Raw genomic sequence first — 20361 nt, 5'->3', positions numbered from 1 at the left:
AAGCTCTGGCTGCTTCTGAGGTCTTTAAACTGTGACGGTAATTCTGCCCTCTGCGGAGGAAGCTCTCTGAAGGAGAAAGTGAGGCCGACAGATGGAGAGCAGAGATCAAGAAGTCCAGTCCTGATCACATTTGTGCCCGGCGGCTGGAACTGCCTTCTCTTTCTTTTTTCCCCTCAGCTATATGAACTGAAATCTGTTCCAGAGACTTCTGACAATGAGACCTCCCCCTTACCCCTGCCCCGCCGTCCCCAGAGTCCCAGAGGTCCCCTCTCTGACCAAACAACAAGCACACAAAATAATTGACACTATCGCCCATTTTTTGAGTTTGCTGAGGAAGCAAACTAGCTAAAAAGGAGTGTCTGGTTTTGCTGTTTTACTTAAAACTAAATTTCCTCTATTAGTATGAGTTTGAAGATGCTTCTTTACTTCATAGCCTCTGGTATAGAGTCCTGCCGCCACAGAATGAGTACCACCATGTCTTCCCTGCTCAACCTGGAAGCCAAAAAAAAAAAAAAACAAAAAACGAACCTTTCCTCCCTTGAATGTTTCTGTCAGGTATGTATTTGGTCACAGCAAGGCAAAAGCAACGAAAACAGCGGGTTTAGATATTCCCATGATTCGTTGGGAGTTTCTCAGACTCCCTGCTTGGACACTGCTACCAAAATCAGGATTGGCCTGATGGAGGTCGGGAAAGATAACTTGCTAACATAGAGATGGTACAGCTGCCACGGGCTTCATCGCTGTGGGGCGGTGGCCTTGATGCAGACTGCACTGTGTATTCCCACTGCCCTGGGCGATGCCAAAAGCTTTCTGGGTTGCATGCTGCTCCCCTGAGGCCTGCATTACTGACCTTGTTCCAGATGAGGACAGGGGTTGGGATTCCGATGACTTCGCAGCTCAAGTACACCTTGGCGCCAGTGATGTTCCAGATGTCCTTGGGGGGCGTCACTATGGAAGGACCTACAAGAGAAGCCAGAAAGCTATGTCCATCTTTTAGGAACTCATCATCAGTCAGGATCTGACAATGCAAATCCTTGTGTGTGAGGCCCTCTCCTCTGTGGATTATCTGAAGTGCATCTCAAAGGCCTAGACAAACAGGCCTCTTCCTGCCGCCAGCGTGATATTACAGTCTTCTTAGGGAAGGCAAGAACTGGACTAAGCAAACCAGCCAACACAACAACAAACGCCATTAGTAGGGAAAATCTGTTTATCTCACAGAAATCTAACAACGCCGTCTTCTTTTCCCCAGCCGGGCGAGCGTCAGTGAGTTTTATTTTACCAGCTGTTTTGCGTTAGCTGGCATTTTTCCCATTGACGCCGAGAAATTTCAGTTCTGAAATGCTTGATGCTCCACTTCCTTTGTTGACCAGCATCTTCACTCCGAGGGCAGTGCTAACAAACAGACACTCCTTGTGTAACAAAAGAAAAAAAAAAGCTAAGAAGTTATTTTAAAATGTGCTGAGAGCACCCAGGCAGTCTTGGCTTGGGTAAGATTCAAGAGGGCCTGTCCTGGGAACTGGTAGAAGGTACAGAAGGGGCCTGGATCTCAAAGAAGGTGGGGAGAGGGTCTTTCTGCTTGTGAGGAGAGCAAAGGCTCAATATAATGGCTGCCTTCTGTTGGGACCAAGCTCCCAAAGAAAGGGCAGGAGGGGGCTGGTTTCAGGGCTCTCAGTGGCTGGGTTTCCAGCAGTAAGCATTGGTAAAGGGGACCGTGAGCAGTGTGGGGGCAGCCAGGAGAGGCCAGATGATATCTCCCCTTCTCGGGAGTTCTGGAACCCAGTAATTATCTCCTGTGAGTAAAAAGGCCCTTACTCAGAATCCACCCATAGTGGGCATCTCTTTTGCTGTAAGCTTGTAGGACTCTCTGTTCCTGGAGTTGGTAAACTATGGACCATGAACCAAATTTGGCTTCCTAGTTATGTCCGTGTGGCCTCCAAAGAACAGGCCGTTCAAATGTTTGGGAGAAACTAAGGGAATAATACTGTTTCATGGCCTGTGAAAACTAGGAGAAATTCTCATTCAATGTCCATAAATGTTAGTTGAACAGCCTCATCTCCTCGCATCACCTCGGCAGGACTAAGTGGTTTGTATTCCAGACAGTGTGGCCTAAATGTTGTAGATCAGGGTCCTCACAGAAGGAAATTGCTGATTCCAGCTTTAATCAACAGGAGAAAGAGACTGATAGGTAAACAAGGATCAGGAGAAAGGATCAGCACTTCAATCCTGCTCAGTCTCTCTCGAGCCCGTACGTGCAAAGTCACCAGATGATCTCTGCTTTGGCCCTGAAACTCCCACTTCTATGTCCACAGATATGGGAAGATTCATGGCTGCTCCTTCCCCCCGAGGGGCCAGCTCCCCAACATCACTGCAGGAAAGGCCTGCATATCTATCCTTCATTAATGAAGCTGCTCTAAAATACAGACTTTAAAAATGACATATGTGTACTTATTTGCTGCGTGTGGCCGCGCAAGGTAGAGGTGGACTTTGAGTGTCTTCCTCTATTGCTCTCCACTTCAGCTTTTTAAAATTTATTTTTATTTTATGGGCTAGCCTGGGCCCATCTGTTTTGTACCTGTACATATGTCTGTGTGAGGTGTCATAAGTCCTGGCATTGGAATTTCGGACAGCTGTGAGCTTCCATTCTCTGCTTCAGTTTTGAGAGAGGCTCTCTCAGTGAACTGGAAGCTTGCCAGCGGGCCAGACTTGTTGGCTCTTGAGCTCTGAGGCTCTGTGACCCGCTGGTGTTACGCCAACAGCTGCACGCCAGCACGCTGGCCTGCATATGGGTGGCAGAGATCTCAACCGAGGCCCTCATGCTTGTGGAGAAGACACTATTACCCACAGAGCCATCTCTCTAGCCCACACAGCCCCCTTTTTAGTGGAGCAATTACTATTTCCCATCTACTAATGTGGAATGCCAGGTTTCAGTCACCTGGGCCCTCAGAGAGTCGTGGGACAGTGCACCTTGGAGAGGACATAGAGCCGGGAGCCTGGGTTCCTACAGAGAGTCACTGCTGCGAAGAGCTAGACTCCGCCTTCCTGGATGCTAGACTCCGCCCCCTAGATGCTCTGACCTGCTTCTGGAACGAGTAAGTTAATTATTCCCTCTGTCTGGGGTCTTCGAGCCTAGTTAAATATCTAACTACAGGGTCATCTTGTACTGGGGGCCTGGGAAAGGCACAACCTTCCCTTCTTGGCTTGGAAAACTTTCTTGCGCAATCAGCATTCACAGGCCACGGAGTCTCCCCTCCCAACATCTATTTTCAGTGCATATTAACGTCTCGAAACCGCAAGGAAATGACCCCGCTATGCAAGATTCTTCCACTCATCTCAAGGATTAGAAGCTTTTAAAACAAATCTCTTGGGGCAGTTTTTTTCTTTTCTTTTCTCCCTTTGTAAGAATGCACAAAAACAATCACTTTTGAAAGCTCCAATTTTATGTTTCCTTCTCGGTGGATCATGGGTCCCAGTAGGAAGCATACACCCCGGCTGGGACTTCTGACTTCTTTTGTAGCGAAACTGGACACAGGGAGCAGGGTTAGGCTGTTTATATGTATGTTTCTGGCCTTGTCTCAGACATTTCCTAACCTGAATGCCCTGATATACAATGTGGGGCTCGCCCTCTCCCTAGCTTCCTCTTGGCTTTTGATACCCCACGGCTTGGACGTCATACAACCGGATCTCGATAGCCTTTGAACTCCTTTCTCCAACCTCCGTGAGGGCCCCCTGCTGCTCTGTCCTTCCCACACGGGCTGAGGCAGCCTGACTCAGATCTTTTTTTTTTTTTTTTTTGGTTCTTTTTTTCGGAGCTGGGGACCGAACCCAGGGCCTTGCGCTTCCTAGGTAAGTGCTCTACCACTGAGCTAATTCCCCAGCCCCAAATAGTTTTTTTTTTTTTTTTTTTGGTTCTTTTTTTTTTTTTTGGAGCTGGGGACCGAACCCAGGGCCTTGCGCTTGCTAGGCAAGCACTCTACCACTGAGCTAAATCCCCAACCCCTCTGACTCAGATCTTAAGGGATCTCAAGAGGTTGTTCTGGGGAGAGAATACCAGTACGCCAAGGCTCTGAAGAGGGGTGGGGTGGAGCTAGGGTCTGGGGAAAAGCAGCTGCTCCCAGAGCAAAGGAGCAAAGCTTCATGGGAATGGTTTTATGGTGAGGCTCTGAGTGTCAGTTATGTAACCTGTGTTCCCAGAGGCACCAGCCTCCCTCAGGAGCAGGAACAATGCCTGCACGGTACCTCCTTCCGTCTCCAAGCCATTAGGGTTAGTCCTGTTTTACTGAGACATGATCTCCCTTATGTAGCCCAGTTTGGTCTGGAACTCATGATCATGATCCTCCTGCCTCAGCTTTTTGAGTAATATTATTGCAAGGAAAAGTGCTGTGCCCAAGCTTCGAGCTTCGTTTTAAAACTATTCACTGTAGCAAGGTTTTGGTTTTGTTCCCCATATTTCTTTCTTTGTTTCTTTCTTTCCCCCAGAAAGAGTCTCACTATGTAGCCCTTGCTGTCCCGGAACTCATTATGCAGACCAGGCTGGCCTTGCCTCACAGAGCTCCACCTGCTTCTGTCTCATGAGTGTAGGGATTAAAGGCCTGCCCTACGCTTTGCGTTTTTGAGCCCTGATAATAAACGTTGACGGAGTGCTCTAAAGGGCCCTGTTCTCTTCCACGATCTTTGTATATAAGTCCTCTCTAATGGGTTTTTGTTTAATCTTGAATTAATTTTTGCCTCTGTTATGATGTGCAGGCCATCTATTATGTCAGTACTACATTGAGAAGACCTCTTTCTCCTACTGAGTCACCAGTGATACCCTTCTGGTCTATCCCATAGCCATACAGGTGTGGATCTGTATCTGGACTCTGTTCTGTTCCACAAGTCTGTCCGTCCATGTACTTGTAACATGCACCTCAGAAATCCATTATGCTAATATTCAAGTACTAAAGGCAGGGAAGGTTTATTATAATGGTCTCCCTCCAGGTCTCTTATTCTTCCAAGAAAAAAAGAGACTTTCTGGAGAAACGAGCATTCTTGAAAAACATCTGAGCCCATGAATACCCTGAATGAGGGCTATCACAGGGGTGAGGTGGGGTGGGATGGAGGATGGAGATGGGGGTGGGGGAGGATTTGGGGATGGGGGGGGTGAGTTCACAATTAGAACCAACTATCTAGTGAGCTCTCCCTGAGATACATAACAACTTGACTTGAGTGAGCTAATCCACTTGCAGATTATTGAAAACAAATGGTATTGTTCATTTTGCTGCCAGGCTATATGTAGAATTCTACAAGTTCTAGGTAATAAAAGCTGGCATCATTTCCATGCTGGGTGGGTGGGCAGGCCAGAGCATGGCTGTTAGCAACAGTTCCTGGCAAAACACTGACAAAAAAAAAAAAAAAAACCTTGGTCATTGCAAATGCCCTTGTTGCACCAAGGTTAGACTCAGTGACACAGTGAAGAGTTTAATGAACAGCATCTAAATGAAAACTATCACCCTACGAAAGGGCCTTCAGACCTGACATGCACTCTTTTGCAAAGGACAGCCCTATCAATTAACGACTAATTGATGAGGCCATCCGTAGATCTCACAGTAGGCGGAGCAGGCTCTTTCCCATTGACTTTGTGTTGGTAGAGTCCTCAGGTGTTCAGAATCCTCCCCATTCACACTGCCCAGAGCTGATACCCATGGTGTGTCTACCTCTCAGGTTGCCTGGGTCTTGGCTGCTTCCTGCTCTGGGGACTTCCGGTAACAAGCAGGAAGAGGTAAAGAGGCATAGCCCATTCCTCACCCCAATGGTGGAGACTGAATTTAGGGGCTTATACATGCTAACCAAGCACTCTACCACCGGGCTATACTCCTGACACCTTTTTAACTTTTAACCTGGTGACAGGGTCTGATTCAGATGTCCAGACTAGACTCAAACTCACTGTATAACCCAGGCGTGCCTCAAACCCATCCTCCTGCCTGAACTTCCTTCACAGCTGGGACTACAAACATGCATTATTAACGTGGGTGGGAGGCTCTTGGCAAAGGCAGAATGTGGGTCTTTATAGGAAGAGGAGTGGAGGGGAAGATGAGCGGAGGGGGTGAGAAGAGACACAGAAAGGACTTCCCGCTGACTCAGGGACACCAACAGGGTCCAGGTCATGAGTGCAAGGAGAAGATGTCACAGAACTGCTGGCTGATGGGACAGCCCACTCATCCCCCAGGCACAAAGGCCCTCACTGCATATCTTCCACTGGAACGCAACACCACTGCCAACTGTGTATCCCAGAGTTCCGTTCCCAAAGGTCTTGTTCTGCTTCAGCTCAAATGTCTTTATTATCTTTATCAAAGAACTCCTCTTTCCACTTTCTTCCAAGAAAGTCAGAGGAAATTCAGAATGTATTTCTGTTCCAAGTGATAAAGACATGAGAAAGAAAGAAAGAAAGAAAGAAAGAAAGAAAGAAGGAAAGGAAGAAAGAAGGAAGGAAGGAAAAAATAGATAGACTTTAATTCACCCTCAGCCGGCGTTTTGATGCAAAATTCTGAAAATCAAATCTCAAAGCCAGTTCATGAGTCATGATATTGGCATCTAAGTTATCTTCTGTGTCTAACTAAAGAGGAAAATTCCAGATTTTTTTAATGTATAGGGACAAACCCCAAATAAATGTAAGTATTTGTTTATCCATGCTCTTGTTTTGAGAGGGATTTCAGGGTGGTAAGCATCTGTCTAGCAAATATCCTGTCTATAGGATGTCTGACTGTTCGCTGCCTCTCTCTTCCCTTGCTTATCCAGAAAAGAGCCAGGCTGCCGCAGTGCTGCAGGCATGAGAAAATGTCCGCCGCCAGGCCCTCTGAACCCCGGGTTCATTCATACTTCACTCTCCCCGATGCCTGTGTCCCAACCACGCTGCACCTCTTCGCTCTCTGACCTGCACACTCTCATTCAGTCCCCTTTGAACTTGAAAGATAATACATGTTTCTCTTTCAAGTTCATTTCCCGACTTTAAAGAATTATTACCGCCTTCAAATCTCAGGTGACTTTTTCGTTTGAACCTTTCTTTGAAGGGAAAGAAAGGGGGAGGGCTGAGGTGGAGGACAAGGAGAAGAAAAAAGATATGAAAATGAAAACAGACAACCAGATCCCCGGCGAGGAGCCATATTCTTCTATATATCCGTTGGAAGAAAGCTAAAATTCAGTTAATGAATCGGTGTCACCCTGAAAGTACCCAGAAACAGTCGGAAGTCTCCGGTAAATTCTGTTTGCATCTGCATGGTCTCCTAATAATGTTCTGGACAAATGATTCAGACTACCAGCTTACTTTAGGAATAGTCTTTTAGGATCCAGAAGTTGCTGTATCCCCAAAAATAGAGAGAGAGAATAATTACAGTTGGGATAATCTAAAATTGGAACGCTGCAACTTGGTTCTGAAGAAGCGAGGAAAGGCAATTCTCTCTCACAAACCACACAGATGATGAGGAAATGTAATTAACTTTAAACCTGACCGCAGTTCATGTAAGCTTATTTTATATAAAGTTGCAAAGGAGAAGGAGTTAAATCTCATCATCCTATAAACACACACACACACACACACACAGGGATAATGCTCAAGAAGAATGTGAACAATGCCTCAGCCTCTTGTAGAACACAAAGCCCTACACAGGACCTGAGCTGTCCCCACCACCCCTGGGAACAGAAGCACTGGCTCTGGATCCTTGCCAATGACTTTAGACAAACCACTGAGCCATTTCTACAAAAAAGAAGTTAGGGCCTCTTCGGGGGGGTTTTGAAGTGAGCCTACTTATCGTGAATGTCAATCAACTTGCGTAAAGGTTTTCGGGTCTGCCGTCTGGCTCTGGCCGTGAATGCAATGCAGGCAGGTCAAGTGGAGTTCTGTATCTGGCCAACCATATTGTGCATGACTTGTTATCCAGTTCACTCTCCCAGGGACGAATAATGGAACATACTTAATTGTCACCTCTTCCCAGGTCAACTAATTTTTTAAGTCTAAAATGGCGGAGTAGAAGATGTCAGAAACCATGTTTTGAGGCTGAATGTGTAGTCCACCTAACCTAGAAGATGGCCGAAAATAAAATTCTCCCTTACAAGATCTGTCCTCCAATGTCACATCTGGCCGCATGATTTTAGCTTTACTGTATTTCTCATCCCCTCCACCATCTCTGATTCTCCCTTCTAACAATCATTCTTCCTCATTCTATCCAAGCCCACTCTTCCCTCAGCTATCATGTCCTCCCTCCATGACCTGACCCATGTCTTTGTCGATCCTGACACATGCTCACTTCCTTGAGATGTCCTCCTCCTTCTCAGCTCTTGACATCTGACCTCCCTTGGGCATCTTTAAAGCTGCTGTCCCCACACACTTCTCCTCTAAAGTTCTGTAGGGTTCAGAGCTCACCCCACACAGCTTAGCGTATCGTTTTCCTCTGGTGCCTTCCTGGCTGGACCTATGAGGACGCCAGTGTCACGGTGAAGTCAGATGCCCTTCATTGTTCACTAGAAGGAGAAGGCTCAATGTGTTAGCAATCTCAGAGTTCACTGGTTAGGCGATGAGAAGATCTACACTGTCATAAAAACGAACCCATGTGCCATCGCTACATTCCTTACCTGAAGTGAGATCATAGCTACCTCCAGCTGGCTGATTTTGTTTAATCCTCAACTTGACTTTCTGTTGCAGCACGCTATGCTTTTTGGCTACTGCCCACCAACCAGCCAATTAGTATTTGTCACCGGAAGATAGAATCATTTGAACATCCATCAGTCAGAGCAAATTCCAGGGGGGAAGGACAGCTCTATCAATGAGAAAGGCTAACCACTAATGCCTGCATACAAAATAAAGCATTCTGCATTCCAGTGGTAAATATTTCCGCCTTATGCTACCCACTGTGTACGTTAACATGGCATACACATCTGAGTAGGAGGACTTCTCTAGGCCAGGGTAGTTTGCAAACGACATTCATATGGACTCTTAATGCTGCTGGACCCGAGAGTAGTTCACAGGGTGTGGACATTCATGCTAAATAAGGGGAAAGGGAGGCTTAAGGAAGATTTCATACCCCGCACCTGGAAGGAGGAGTTCAGACAACTTGGCAGAAGTCCTAGATTGAGATGAGATTCTGACAACACATCCAAGGGGAAAGGATGAAACAAAAGGTCAGAATGGGAGAAGAATAGTAGGAAGGCACTGTGGCCAAGAGGGGGAAGAGGATGGAGCAAGGAAACGCTTCCTGATACTAAGCGAGGGGAAGCAGCAACTGTACAGCTAATTAAAGAGCAGAGCCATCTGCCAAGGCAGGCCATCTTGGGAACTTCCAGAGGTGGGGTGACGCAGTAGCTGGACATCGGTCTCAGGGGTCCCCTTAGGTCAGCAAAGGGAGGAGGAGACAGTACTAAACCTTAACCAGCACAGCCGATGTGTGATTCAGAGTTTCAGTTTGAGGAAAATTCACATGGCTATGTAATAGCTACTACTAGTCATTAACACCTACAGTGTAAGTAAAACGTCAAATACTTGAGAGTGATGGGGCCCCGCCGAAATACTGTTTGGTGGGAAAAGTGTGCAGAAGTGTGTGCTGCTTCTCTTCCCCTAGAAATAATCTGTTGGGGGTGGATCTATTTCAACCATACACAAAAGGCTATGAGATCACGGAGTGTTCACTCAATACGTATTAGTATTAGCTGTTGTTTATGATTTGGGCTCTTGACTGTCCTCCACTCCTCTGAATGCAGAGCCACGTGATTCATGGGGCATTTCAAGGGATGATTATGGAAGTCTTTGTGGGATCTGGACACCCTGGAAGCCAAGTGTCTGGGGTGGGGTTAAAAAGAAGATTTACTCAGAGCCTGTAACTCGACCTAGTAACTAGGTTGTGGGGACAAGGGAAGGCATGACAAGCTAGAGGCATAGAATGTTAGAGGGAGCAGCTATTCTGAAAACTGAAGTGGTGTCAGTCTGGACTGGAGCCAGGGAGGATGGGCCTGGGTTTCTGAACTGCACTGACATATTAAACAGATGTTTTCGGTAACCGTGCAACATAAAGGATTTCTCCATGACAGTTGCATATGTGGTTATCACGGCACCTTGTCCACGTTGTCCCCCCACCCCCATCACCCTCCCTCAGATCTGCTGGATGTGGGCTCAGAACAAATTCACTGGCAGGGCAAGCCCCACCTTGTTTCCATTTTAGCCTGGGAAAGGAATGTGGGTTCCTTCCTAGGGAAGGGATCAGTCTTCACTCTCCTTCCCTATGGGAAACTTCAACAGGCTTCTGTGGCTCCCTGGGCCCGTCCTCCCTGCCCAGATCAGATGGAGAAATGGAAGCATTCCATCCTTGTATTTTCAGGGCTGGTCCTTTTGAGCCGACATTATCCAATACAGCACATCCTGGTGTTGGTGTATGGAGCCCTGGCAATTACATTTCCTGGTTGACTTCTGATAGCCTCTGGGTTAGTGAGACAGACACCCCGTTTTGGCTCCAATGTTTGATGCTTAGACTCTCCTTTAAGGGAGGTATGGTCTATTTTTTCCCCCTCAATGATAGACACAGCACTGAGATGCTTTTCTTCAGACTGTGCATCTTATAACAACTCCAAATCCTCCCTGAGGTTTGCACTGACCATGGAATGTGAGGGAAAATCGCCCTATGCAACTTGTTGCCTATGAGCAGATCTTACGTAGCTTATGAAAGGCACTTTCTTATTGTCCTCCCTTTTCTTGTGCGGATCCAGCACAAGACCAAGGTACAGTACTGACCAAAGGTCTGAATTCAGAGTCTGTCCCCTCAGCCCACTGCAGAATGTCCTGGGTGGGTCTGAGCCCAGCCTAAGGATGCTTCTGTCTGGGCATTAAGTCAACCAAGGCATGTTCAGGTGAGTGAGGTCTGAGCTTCCTCTGTGAGTGTAGATGAGCTCCAACCGGCCTCTGTTGCAGCCTTGCCAGGTGGTGAGCTAAGCTACTCGGCACAGACCTCATTGAGTTGGAGTTTTTACCACCCTAACACGTGACTGACTCATGTCTACATATGTTCATTTAGGCTGGGTGTTGTCTGATGTAAGCAGATGGGAAGAACTGACTTCACAAAGTGTGTCTTCCTGAGGGGAAACTCCCTAGTTACCTGGGTGTTTCTTACTCATATTAACATACCCTTGGAAATCACAGGTCTGGCCTGTCTGGACGGTGACTGACCATAAATCCAAGGTGTTAAGATATCACTTTTTCCTATTCTGCAAGCACAGAACTGCTTAGGGGAAGTTTCCACAGGAAGGTAGTCATAGCCCAGCCAGGCAGACAGTCCTTCCCAATTCTTCAATTTATAAAGGCTACCTAGCTAGTGAGCTCCCAGAACTCCACATCCATAGGTCTATGGGAGCCCCAGTCTCTGAACATCCTTAGGCACCCCTGAACCCCCTGGCACCCGGAGGGACTTCCTGATCCCACTGTGGAGGGAGGACTCTCTGATCTGGAGGCTTGCCCATTTCAGAACAGGCTTTGCATGGTCCAATAAAGGCTGCAGACTGGTTACAAATAGATGTCCTTGAACCCTCCTCCCCCGGGAGGTCTCCCAGATGGCTCGAAACATCATCAGGGTTGGACCGTTTAATCTAGTAGCCAGAACATTTGCAAAGACTGAAGACGTGCAGTCTGAATTCACAGAAATACAAGGAGCTGAGAACAATGGGTCTTCAGGAAAGGATGCAGTTTCTTGGCATTCTGAGAACTGGATCAGCCATGAGAGAGATTTGTGCTCCAGGAACAACTGTGGGTTCCTACGCTCACAAGCTAAGAGCTCTAGAAGAAGCCCTCAGTTTGTGCAGTAGAATCTGTTACCAGAGTCGAGCTTCCGGAAGGGCCTACAGGGGGCGCTCTAACCACAAGCACGCCACAGGATCTTAACCAGTGGTCACTAATTCAGTTGCACATTGGACTCTCCTGGGCATCCAGGACACAGGCGAGGTTAGGCCACGTGCTCCGTTCCCATTGGTTCTGGCTTTGGAAGAGAGCTGAGGGCAGGAAGTAGTCGGAGAGCGGGAGAGGAAGTCAGGTAGGGAGATGGAGGGAGCAAGCAAGAACTGAGTGGAAGAAAGAGCCACAGCTTGGAAACTTGACCACGGCCCCAAGGACCTTTCTGGCTCGTTTAACCTGTCCAGGCACAGTGGACAGTGGCACACTGCCACTCCTTGTTCAAAGCAGCGAACTCACAGATATTTCTGACTCTCCTTGATCATTTCCCCCATTTTTGTGAGTGAGAATCACTGGTTCTCTGACTACCCCACCCCGCCCCATTCCTGCCCTCTTGACTCCCGCTCTAGAGTCCATGTATAGATGGGGTTTCTCCCTTGCGAGCGTGTGGGTGCTACTCATGGTATCCCCACTCCCCGCTTTGCTTCTTCCTTGTCAGGTAGCCTGCTAGGACACCTTCTGGCTTTGAAAGGAGCACGGTACGCTGCAGAGAGACATCAGGCTTCCGGAGGCACGGCGGTTTGCGTGCCCAGCTAAACCGGCATTTGGCTGATGTTTTACCCGCCAGGCTCCAGCCTCTGTCTCAGCTAGAACTCCCATGCTTACAACTGCTTGGCAGACAATCCCAGACATGAATCAGCCGCGCATAACTGAGCTCTCCCTGTTCTCTGTGGTTTTCCATCCCAGCGTGTGCCCTCTGGTTATTTTCTGTGTCGTTCTGTAGTGTTCACAGACCCACAAGCTCTCAGTTATTCGCCCCACGTCACCTTTGTTTTCTACTCTTTGCTGAAGTGTACTCGGCTTTTCTCCCAGTTTCCCAGTGGGATTTAGTATTTCTTCTTCCACATTCTGTATTTTCTACTGTTGTTCCCGAGGCTTAATTTGGAACAGAAAGGTTTGTTTCTCTTTTGTGGCTAACTCTTCTCCGGTACATCTGAGGTATGCTGCTGTGTGCTTGCCTTGTGTGCTCCTCTGATTTCCTTACGTGTTTTGTCACAACTAGGAAAAGTTCTTCTGAGCCCCTTGAATTTAGTTTGTAGCCCAAGTTAGGCCTAAATTTTCAATCATTTTACCTCAGCCTCCAGAGAATGTGTGAGATTACAACCTGTACTAGATGGATGCTGGGATTGGAAACAACTAGATGCAAATTAAATTAGCCCAAACGCCAGGTATGCCTGGGGTCCCTTTCTCTGCTGCGTTTCCTTCTAGAGCAAAGAGTATCTCTCACCTTGAAGCAGTTTTGTTTTGTTTATGTAAGTTAATTTCCTCCTTAGACAGAGGGATTTCATGTGTCTGTCTTTTTTTCTTCCTTCCTTTCTTTCTATTTCTATTTCTTTTCTTTTTTTAAAGAACAGCCACACAGATAAAGGAAACTCTGTTATAAATGCAGGAGATTCGAATATTCTCCAAACTCTTGAAGTTGTAGCTTCACTTCTCTTGGATACATTCGCAGTGAACCTCTTCAGTAAGATATGTGACCAGGTAAGCTGGCCAGCTTCAATTATCAAGAGGATGTTGGTCACAAGCTTTATGTGCAGGTGAATCTTGGAAATTGAGGCCAGCCTGGTCTACATTAGCAAGTTTCAGATCAGCCAGCATTACAGAGTAAACCCTGGAGATAGAGACATGGACAGAAACAGACAGACAGACGGACAGAGGGAGGGAAGGAGGGAGGGAGTGAGGGAGGGAGGGAGAGAGAGAGAGAGAGAGAGAGAGAGAGAGAGAGAGAGAAAGGGGAAGACATCTGTGGAAAATGATGTAACAGTTGAGGAAATGCCACGTGGTATGGTCTGGGGATGGCCATCCCCTCAGGTTCGTAGTTGAAGGTCTGTAGATGGTGCTGCTATATTGGGAGAAGGAAACTTCCGAAGGTGCGACTGGTTGAAACATGTTTTAACCCTGGCTCCTTCCTATAGAAGAAATGATAAACCCTATTAGGAAACTAGAAGAAAACCCAAGAACACTCCGCAAAGGGTAAAAGACAAAGGGAGCTTCCTGGCTGCCAGATGGTGAACAGAGCCCCTCTACGGTGCCCTTTCTGCATGACGCGCTGCCTCACTGTGGCCCAGAAACACAGAACCAGCCAACGAAAGATTGAAATCAGAGCCCAAACACATTTTTCCTCTTTAAACTGTGTCTCTCAAGTGTCGCAGCAAATAAAAAGTCTGGCTAGTACATCAAGTAAATCAAATCTCAGCCCTGGTGTGGTCTTAGGTGATTAAATCTATTCAGGAATCGAGGGGTTCATCTAGGTCTTCCATGAACCAAGCGGTGTGCTGACAGAGGGTAGGAAGACGAAGGTGTTGGCTTCTGCCTAGGATTGCAGTCCAGGAAGCATGGACAGACAAGTATACAGGCAACTGTAACACAGACAGACTTTCTCTGGCTCTACAATGGATGTAAAAACATTTGGCTGTGTGTGGTCGTATATGCTTGTAACTACAGCACTCTAAGAGGCTAAAGCAGAAACGTCACGAGTGGGTGGCAGACCTAGCCTCAAAAAACTAAACAAGAAAGAATGTTCTCACTGAGCAGGTAAGAACCAGATTTGTACAATGGGGAAAGAGCTATGAAAATGTATATGCTTTGTTCCTATGTGTTAATAATACATACTTTTTTTTCTTTTTTCATTTTTTTTGGAGCTGGGGACCGAACCCAGGGCCTTGCGCTTGCTAGGCAAGCGCTCTACCACTGAGCTAAATCCCCAACCCCATACATACATGTTTTAAATGTGTAAAAGTGGTAGGTAAACACAGACACAGAAACCCTAGGCAAGGAACAAGGATGTTCAAAGATCTTGGTAATGGTAATATTTTATATTGGTATCGGGTTTTACACTCCATAAGAGTTATACCTCTCTTATTTCATTTTGATTTCCATGTCAACCTTGTGGACTGGTTAAGCTCTTTTATAGACAGAGGGGCCAAGTTTCAGCAAAGCTGGGTGTCTCCTGTGTGGTCACAGAGATGGCGGATGGACACGTATCTAGCTTTTCTGAGTTCTCCATGCTGTGTGGTGCGAATGAAGTGATATCTTGGCAGAAGTCTAAAATTACTAGAATCACAACCAGGGTGATAATTTATCATCTACCCTTTGGCTCAAAATGATTTCATAAATGCTGGCAGACTGGGTTGGGGTAAGAAATTTGGATTTTAACTCTAACTAGATCACTCACTCATTGGAACTCAGAAAAGCTAGAACATTCTCCTCCTTTTTCCAAGGTTAATTTCTACATACCCTTTCAGTTTCACCTTGATTTTTGTTTGACACCAAAATCTTTATCTCCCCCAACCACTCCTCTTTCTCCTCTTTGCATTTACATACCAGTCTTGCCCAGAACCAGGGCCTCTTTCTTGCCCTCCATATTCCTTCTTTCCTTTCTCCCTCTCTCCCTTTCTCCCTACCAGTTTCTTTCTTTTCCTTCCTTCCTTCCTCCCTCCCCCCCCTCTCTCTCTCTCTCTCTCTCTCTCTCTCTCTCTCACTTTTATCTTTTTTACAGGCTGTCCACCCTCCCATAGTTCCTCATCCCATTCCTCCTACTTGTCTCCAAGAGGATGTGCCCATCCCACCCTATTGAAGGCTTTGCACCTTGTGCCTAACTCACCTGATTGGAGGCTCAGTGCTGGTGGGGCAGACAGTTTGTTTTCTCTAGTTTCTTCCTGAGTCTCATCCCTGGCATGGAGGGGATGACCACCAAACCCCCAAGCCTCAGAAGCGAAGCTTCTACCAGAATGCCCACTTGGCTTAGTATGTTCATAGAAGATTTAAACAGTATGAGTTCAGGAGTCACTCCAAGAAGAAGGTTTTCCTGGCCATTTTTTATTAAAAATGACCCTGTAGGCCTCCAGGATATAAAACCAGCTAGCTGCCAGTATGATATTCTGTAGTTTCTATGCTATCACGCTTTAGTGTTTGGGAAAGGTTCAAGTGAAGAGATTTTGATTAATTGTGACCTACCTATGAACTGGTCCTCAACTGTTTGTAGGCACAGTGTGTGAATGTTGGGGCTTACGCTTCATGGGTCATCTTTGGAGGAGATCTCTGGAATGGCTAGAATTGCCGAATCTGTGTTTTTATGCTTATACTAACATAAGTCATCTGTTTAAAAATTGTGTTTTAGAAAAGTAGCAATCCCATTTTAAAAGTTTTGATACAACCCAGGAGACAAACACTAAGGACTTGCTCTATAGCAGAATGCTCCTTTCTTAGCCCATGCATAAGATTTGAACATTGGAGGTCACTGGTCAGCCTTAGCCATAGACTAGAAAGGAGTCTGGAGCAGCTACCGAATGAAGTGCAGAAGTGAACCTCTGTGGTGGAAAAGATGGAGGCGGGGATATAACTGGCAAGCCAAGTTCTATGAAGCTGTTAACAAGATGGCAAGTTTTAAGCAAAGCCCATCTACTTACAGGCTCCCAGCGACAGAGACTCATCTGTGGATGGTGTTATACAGGGGAAGCTTTCTCTAAAGGAGCAGGTCTTGCTGGTTGGGTAGGTGATGAGAGAAAGCAGAGATCCTCTGCTTGTGGGAAAGGAGTAATTTTCCTGTTTATACTTTAATTTTTGTTTGTTTGTTTTGGCTTTTCAAGACAGGGTTTCTTTCTGTAGCCCTGGCTGTCCTGGAACTCACTGTGTAGACCAGGCTGGCCTCAGAGATCCACCTGCCTCTGCCTCCGGAGTGCTGGGATTAAAGGTGTACACCGCCATGCTTAGCTGTTGGTCTGTTTTTAACAGTGCTGGAGATTGAACCTGGAGCTACATGCATGCAAGGAACGCACTCTACCACTCACCCACACACTAAGCTTTGTTTTCATGTTCGTAGAGTGCCACGACGTCAGGGCTGGAGAGATAGGTCAGCAGTTAAAAGCATTTGTTCTTGCAGAGGACCTGGGTTCAACCCATATGGCGGGTCACAACCATCCTTAACTCTAGTTCTAGGGCATCTGGTGACCTCTTCTGACCTCTGCCAGCAACAGGGACACACATGGTGCCCAGACATACATTTGAGTGAAATAAATAAATCTGAAAAAGAAATTACCACGAAGTTAATGAACTTTTTTATTTGGAGGGGCCCTCAATTCACTCTTGCCCAAACCTTTATTTGACAGATGAGGGCCAAGGGCTCACAGATTTGCTTGAGGTCATCTGCAGATAGTGGAGAAGAGGAATGGATGGGCTATATGAACTCATCTCCTTGGTTTGATTAACAACACTTCAGGAACTTCATCTGCTTTTACTCTGGGGCCATCTTGTCAGCAGAGAAACAGGGTGAGCAGAAATGTTCTGGGGAAAGCCATGAAGCATTCCAAACTGTGCTCCTCGGCAGATGGTCAGCTGACAGATTCAGCTTGGGAATAATTCCAGTGAGCATGAATGAAACATCGACAAATAAGATAACTCAGGGTCTGGGCAAGTAATCTCCCCAATTCTCCTGGGCTTTGCGTTGGAAAAGTGCAGTCTGCTCTGGAATTCAGGAACAACACAAACAGTACTGGGTAGAACTCCCCAAGTGACCTCAGCCCACACCCTCAGGCTTGTCACAGTCCCAGGTGCTGGCTTGCCCACATGTGTCTGATACAGAAAAACACAGGGGGAAAGTTTTCCAAAAGTACACAGTAAGCAAAATACATCTTCCTGCATTCTCTGTCGAGGGAGCTGGAAAGCAGGTGATGAGTTCATGGACATGGGTCACCCAGCAAGATAAATAAACTCTGTTTATGGAGGCAGGAAGGGCCGTTGAGGAAGCAGACAAGGGTTTGGCTAGGAAATGGGCTCTGGAGAGGACACAGTTACCTTCCTCATTCCCGAGACCAACTAGAGAGGACAACTTAAGGGAGAAAGGGTTTACTTTGGCTCATTGTGCAGCCTGTGGCTGCTTGGCCCCATGGTTGCAGACAGGTCACCATGGCAACAGGGTCAAGTGATGGAGGCCTCTTGGTGAATAGCATGTGGAGGAAAGGACATAAAGACGGAGGCCAGGGGAGGATTCCATCTCATTAAGCTACTTTCTCCAAAGGCCTCATTTATTTTCACCAGCTTCTAGCAATGCCGTCATATTAGAACTCTATCAAGGGATTAGCCCTGACTGGGCCACAGCTCTCATGATCTGTCTCCGGAAATGCCCAGACAGAGCTGCTTTATTAACCTCCTAGGTGTTTTCTAATCCAGTTAAGTAGGCGGGCAAGAATAATCTTCACACCATCCCTGGACTGACCCCCCCATAAGGATAAGGTTCACTCTTAACAGTAGAGAACCAGACAAGCATTTTCTAATTGGCAGGTCCATCCAGAGATCGATTGACCAAGATGCCAGCCTCCTCTCCATGACAGAAGTGTGCAGTTGGATTCTGAGCCAACTCCTCACAGAGCTGGTAGTAGTTCCATTGGGAACGAGGGTTCAGCAACTGCAAATGAAGATCTGCCTGGGGGAGATTACTTTTAGAGCCTCAGTGGCTCTCATTTCCATTCAAAGCTACTCCTTCAACATCGCTCCCCTCCAGCTACCTCCCGGTGGCAGGGAAACCACTGACATATCTTTCAATGATTTCCTTCCTTCCTGTGTGTGTGAATGCTTTAACTGCAACTTGACAAATTATAGTTGCATGTACTTAATGGGATAAATGTGGGATTATAATTTATGAGTTAAACCAAGCCAAGCCAATGAGCATTTTTATCACCTCGAATTCTTATCCCATCTGTCTGTCCGTCTTTCCATCTGTCTGTCTATCTGCCTGTCTGTCTATCTATCTACCATCTGTCTGTCTATCTATCTATCTATCTATCTATCTATCTATCTATCTATCTATCTATCTATCATCTATCTATATATTGTCTACCTCTCTATTTACCTTTATTTATCCATCTATCATCTATCAGATAGATATATCTATCCATCATTATATCATATCCGTCTATCATCTATCTACCTACCTATCTATCTATCCATCCATCCATCCATCTATTGTGGTGAGGAGATTTGAAGTCTAGTCTCGTCCTAATGATAAAGTATACAATATATCCATCATATTGCACAACTCGCTAAGGTGAATCACTTCTGTTTAATTGAGCTTCTGTGCCCTTGAGCTGCCTTCGTCCCTTTCCACGGCATCCCCACCTGGCCCCAGGTTCCACTGTTCTTTGCACTCTGCTTCTTTGGTTTTGATTGCTTTGGATCCTGCATGGAACTGATAACATGCCATATTTTTCTGTGCTTGGCTTATTTCACTCACCACAGTGGTCTATAATTCTATACATGCTATTAAAGATAGCAATTTTCTTTCCCTTTAAAGCCTGAATGCTATTCTTTCTGCCTATCTATCTATCTATCTATCTATCTATCTATCTATCTATCTATCTATCTATCCATCCATCCATCCATCCATCCATCCATCCATCCATCCATCCATCCATCTATCTATCTATCTATCTATCTATCTATCTATCTGGTGTATTGTATATGTTTAGGTCTTATCTGTCTGTCTGTCTATCTATCTATCTATCTATCTATCTATCTATCTATCTATCCATCCATCCATCCATCCATCCATCCATCTTTTAAAAAACTCTTTCATCTGCTGCTGAAAATGAGAGTGACACCATACCTTGGCTCTTGTGATAGATATACAATGAATATAAGACTGCTCACCTTTTTGACGTACTTATTTCCGTGTGTGTGTGTGTGTGTGTGTGTGTGTAAATAGATTCTCAGAAGGGGCCTTCTTGAGTTCTCCAGAGCCTTGGTTAATGGTTTTCAGTGTTAGAAAGCCAGTTGTTAGTCTGGTTTTCTGTTAGGATCCCCTCAGCCCCTGCACTGAGCACAGATGTGAGTCTGTGCTGACACTCGGTGAACTTTCTCCCCCAGTGTCACTACAGCACCTGACCCAAGCCCCACTTATCCCTCCTGCCATGTTGGTTTCCCATCTCGTTGTCAATCGACTCCCTTTTTATGTAGAATCTATTTCTGTTCCCCTTGACGTTGGGGACTTATTCTAGTGATTCACTTGAACAGAATGTGTGGGAGGAACAATGTGTGGCTTCTGAGACTAGGTCATAAACGGTGCCTCAGCTTCCACGTTTGCTTTGTTTGGGATCACATGATCTAGGAGAAGGCTGCCATCTTGTAACAGTGCTTAGGAATGGCAAATGAGAAGTCCATTTGACAAAGGAGTACTCATGACAGGACCATGCCAGGAAGCCAAAACACAGACTGAAGCCCTGGCGCAAATCAATCAACCCATCAGTCAGTCAGTCAATGTATGTATGTATGTATGTATGTATGTATGTATGTATGTATGTATGTGTGTATGTGTGTGTATGGGGTGCATACATGTGACGGTGCAAGTATATGTGCGTATGGGGGAGCCATATGTGTGGATGCTGGAGAATGATTTTGGGTATGTTCCTTGGTAA

General features: G+C 46.3%; 1 protein-coding gene and 1 long non-coding RNA gene across 4 annotated transcripts in view; one reads left to right on the top strand and one right to left on the bottom strand.

Annotated features, from left to right (window-relative positions):
* The window catches only part of Igfbp7 (insulin-like growth factor binding protein 7), a 59943-nt gene that overhangs the window by 5766 nt on the left and 33816 nt on the right, over positions 1-20361 (bottom strand). For both annotated transcript variants that reach the window (XM_063272904.1, NM_001013048.1), the window contains 1 exon segment: positions 851-960. In XM_063272904.1, coding sequence (XP_063128974.1) covers positions 851-960 — 110 coding nt within the window.
* LOC120096729 (uncharacterized) lies at positions 4009-19492 on the top strand. Of its 2 annotated transcripts, XR_005493559.2 has the most exons (3): positions 4009-12232; positions 12393-13435; positions 13870-19492. It is a non-coding gene; the product is annotated as an uncharacterized LOC120096729 (long non-coding RNA). The 2 variants fall into 2 exon arrangements; XR_010057694.1 differs by having other exon boundaries at positions 4009-13435.

This window comes from Rattus norvegicus, chromosome 14, assembly GCF_036323735.1.
Source record: "Rattus norvegicus strain BN/NHsdMcwi chromosome 14, GRCr8, whole genome shotgun sequence".
NCBI lineage: Eukaryota > Metazoa > Chordata > Mammalia > Rodentia > Muridae > Rattus > Rattus norvegicus.
The sequence above is the reverse complement of the archived record's forward strand: the minus strand, read 5'-3'. Positions and strand labels throughout refer to the sequence as shown.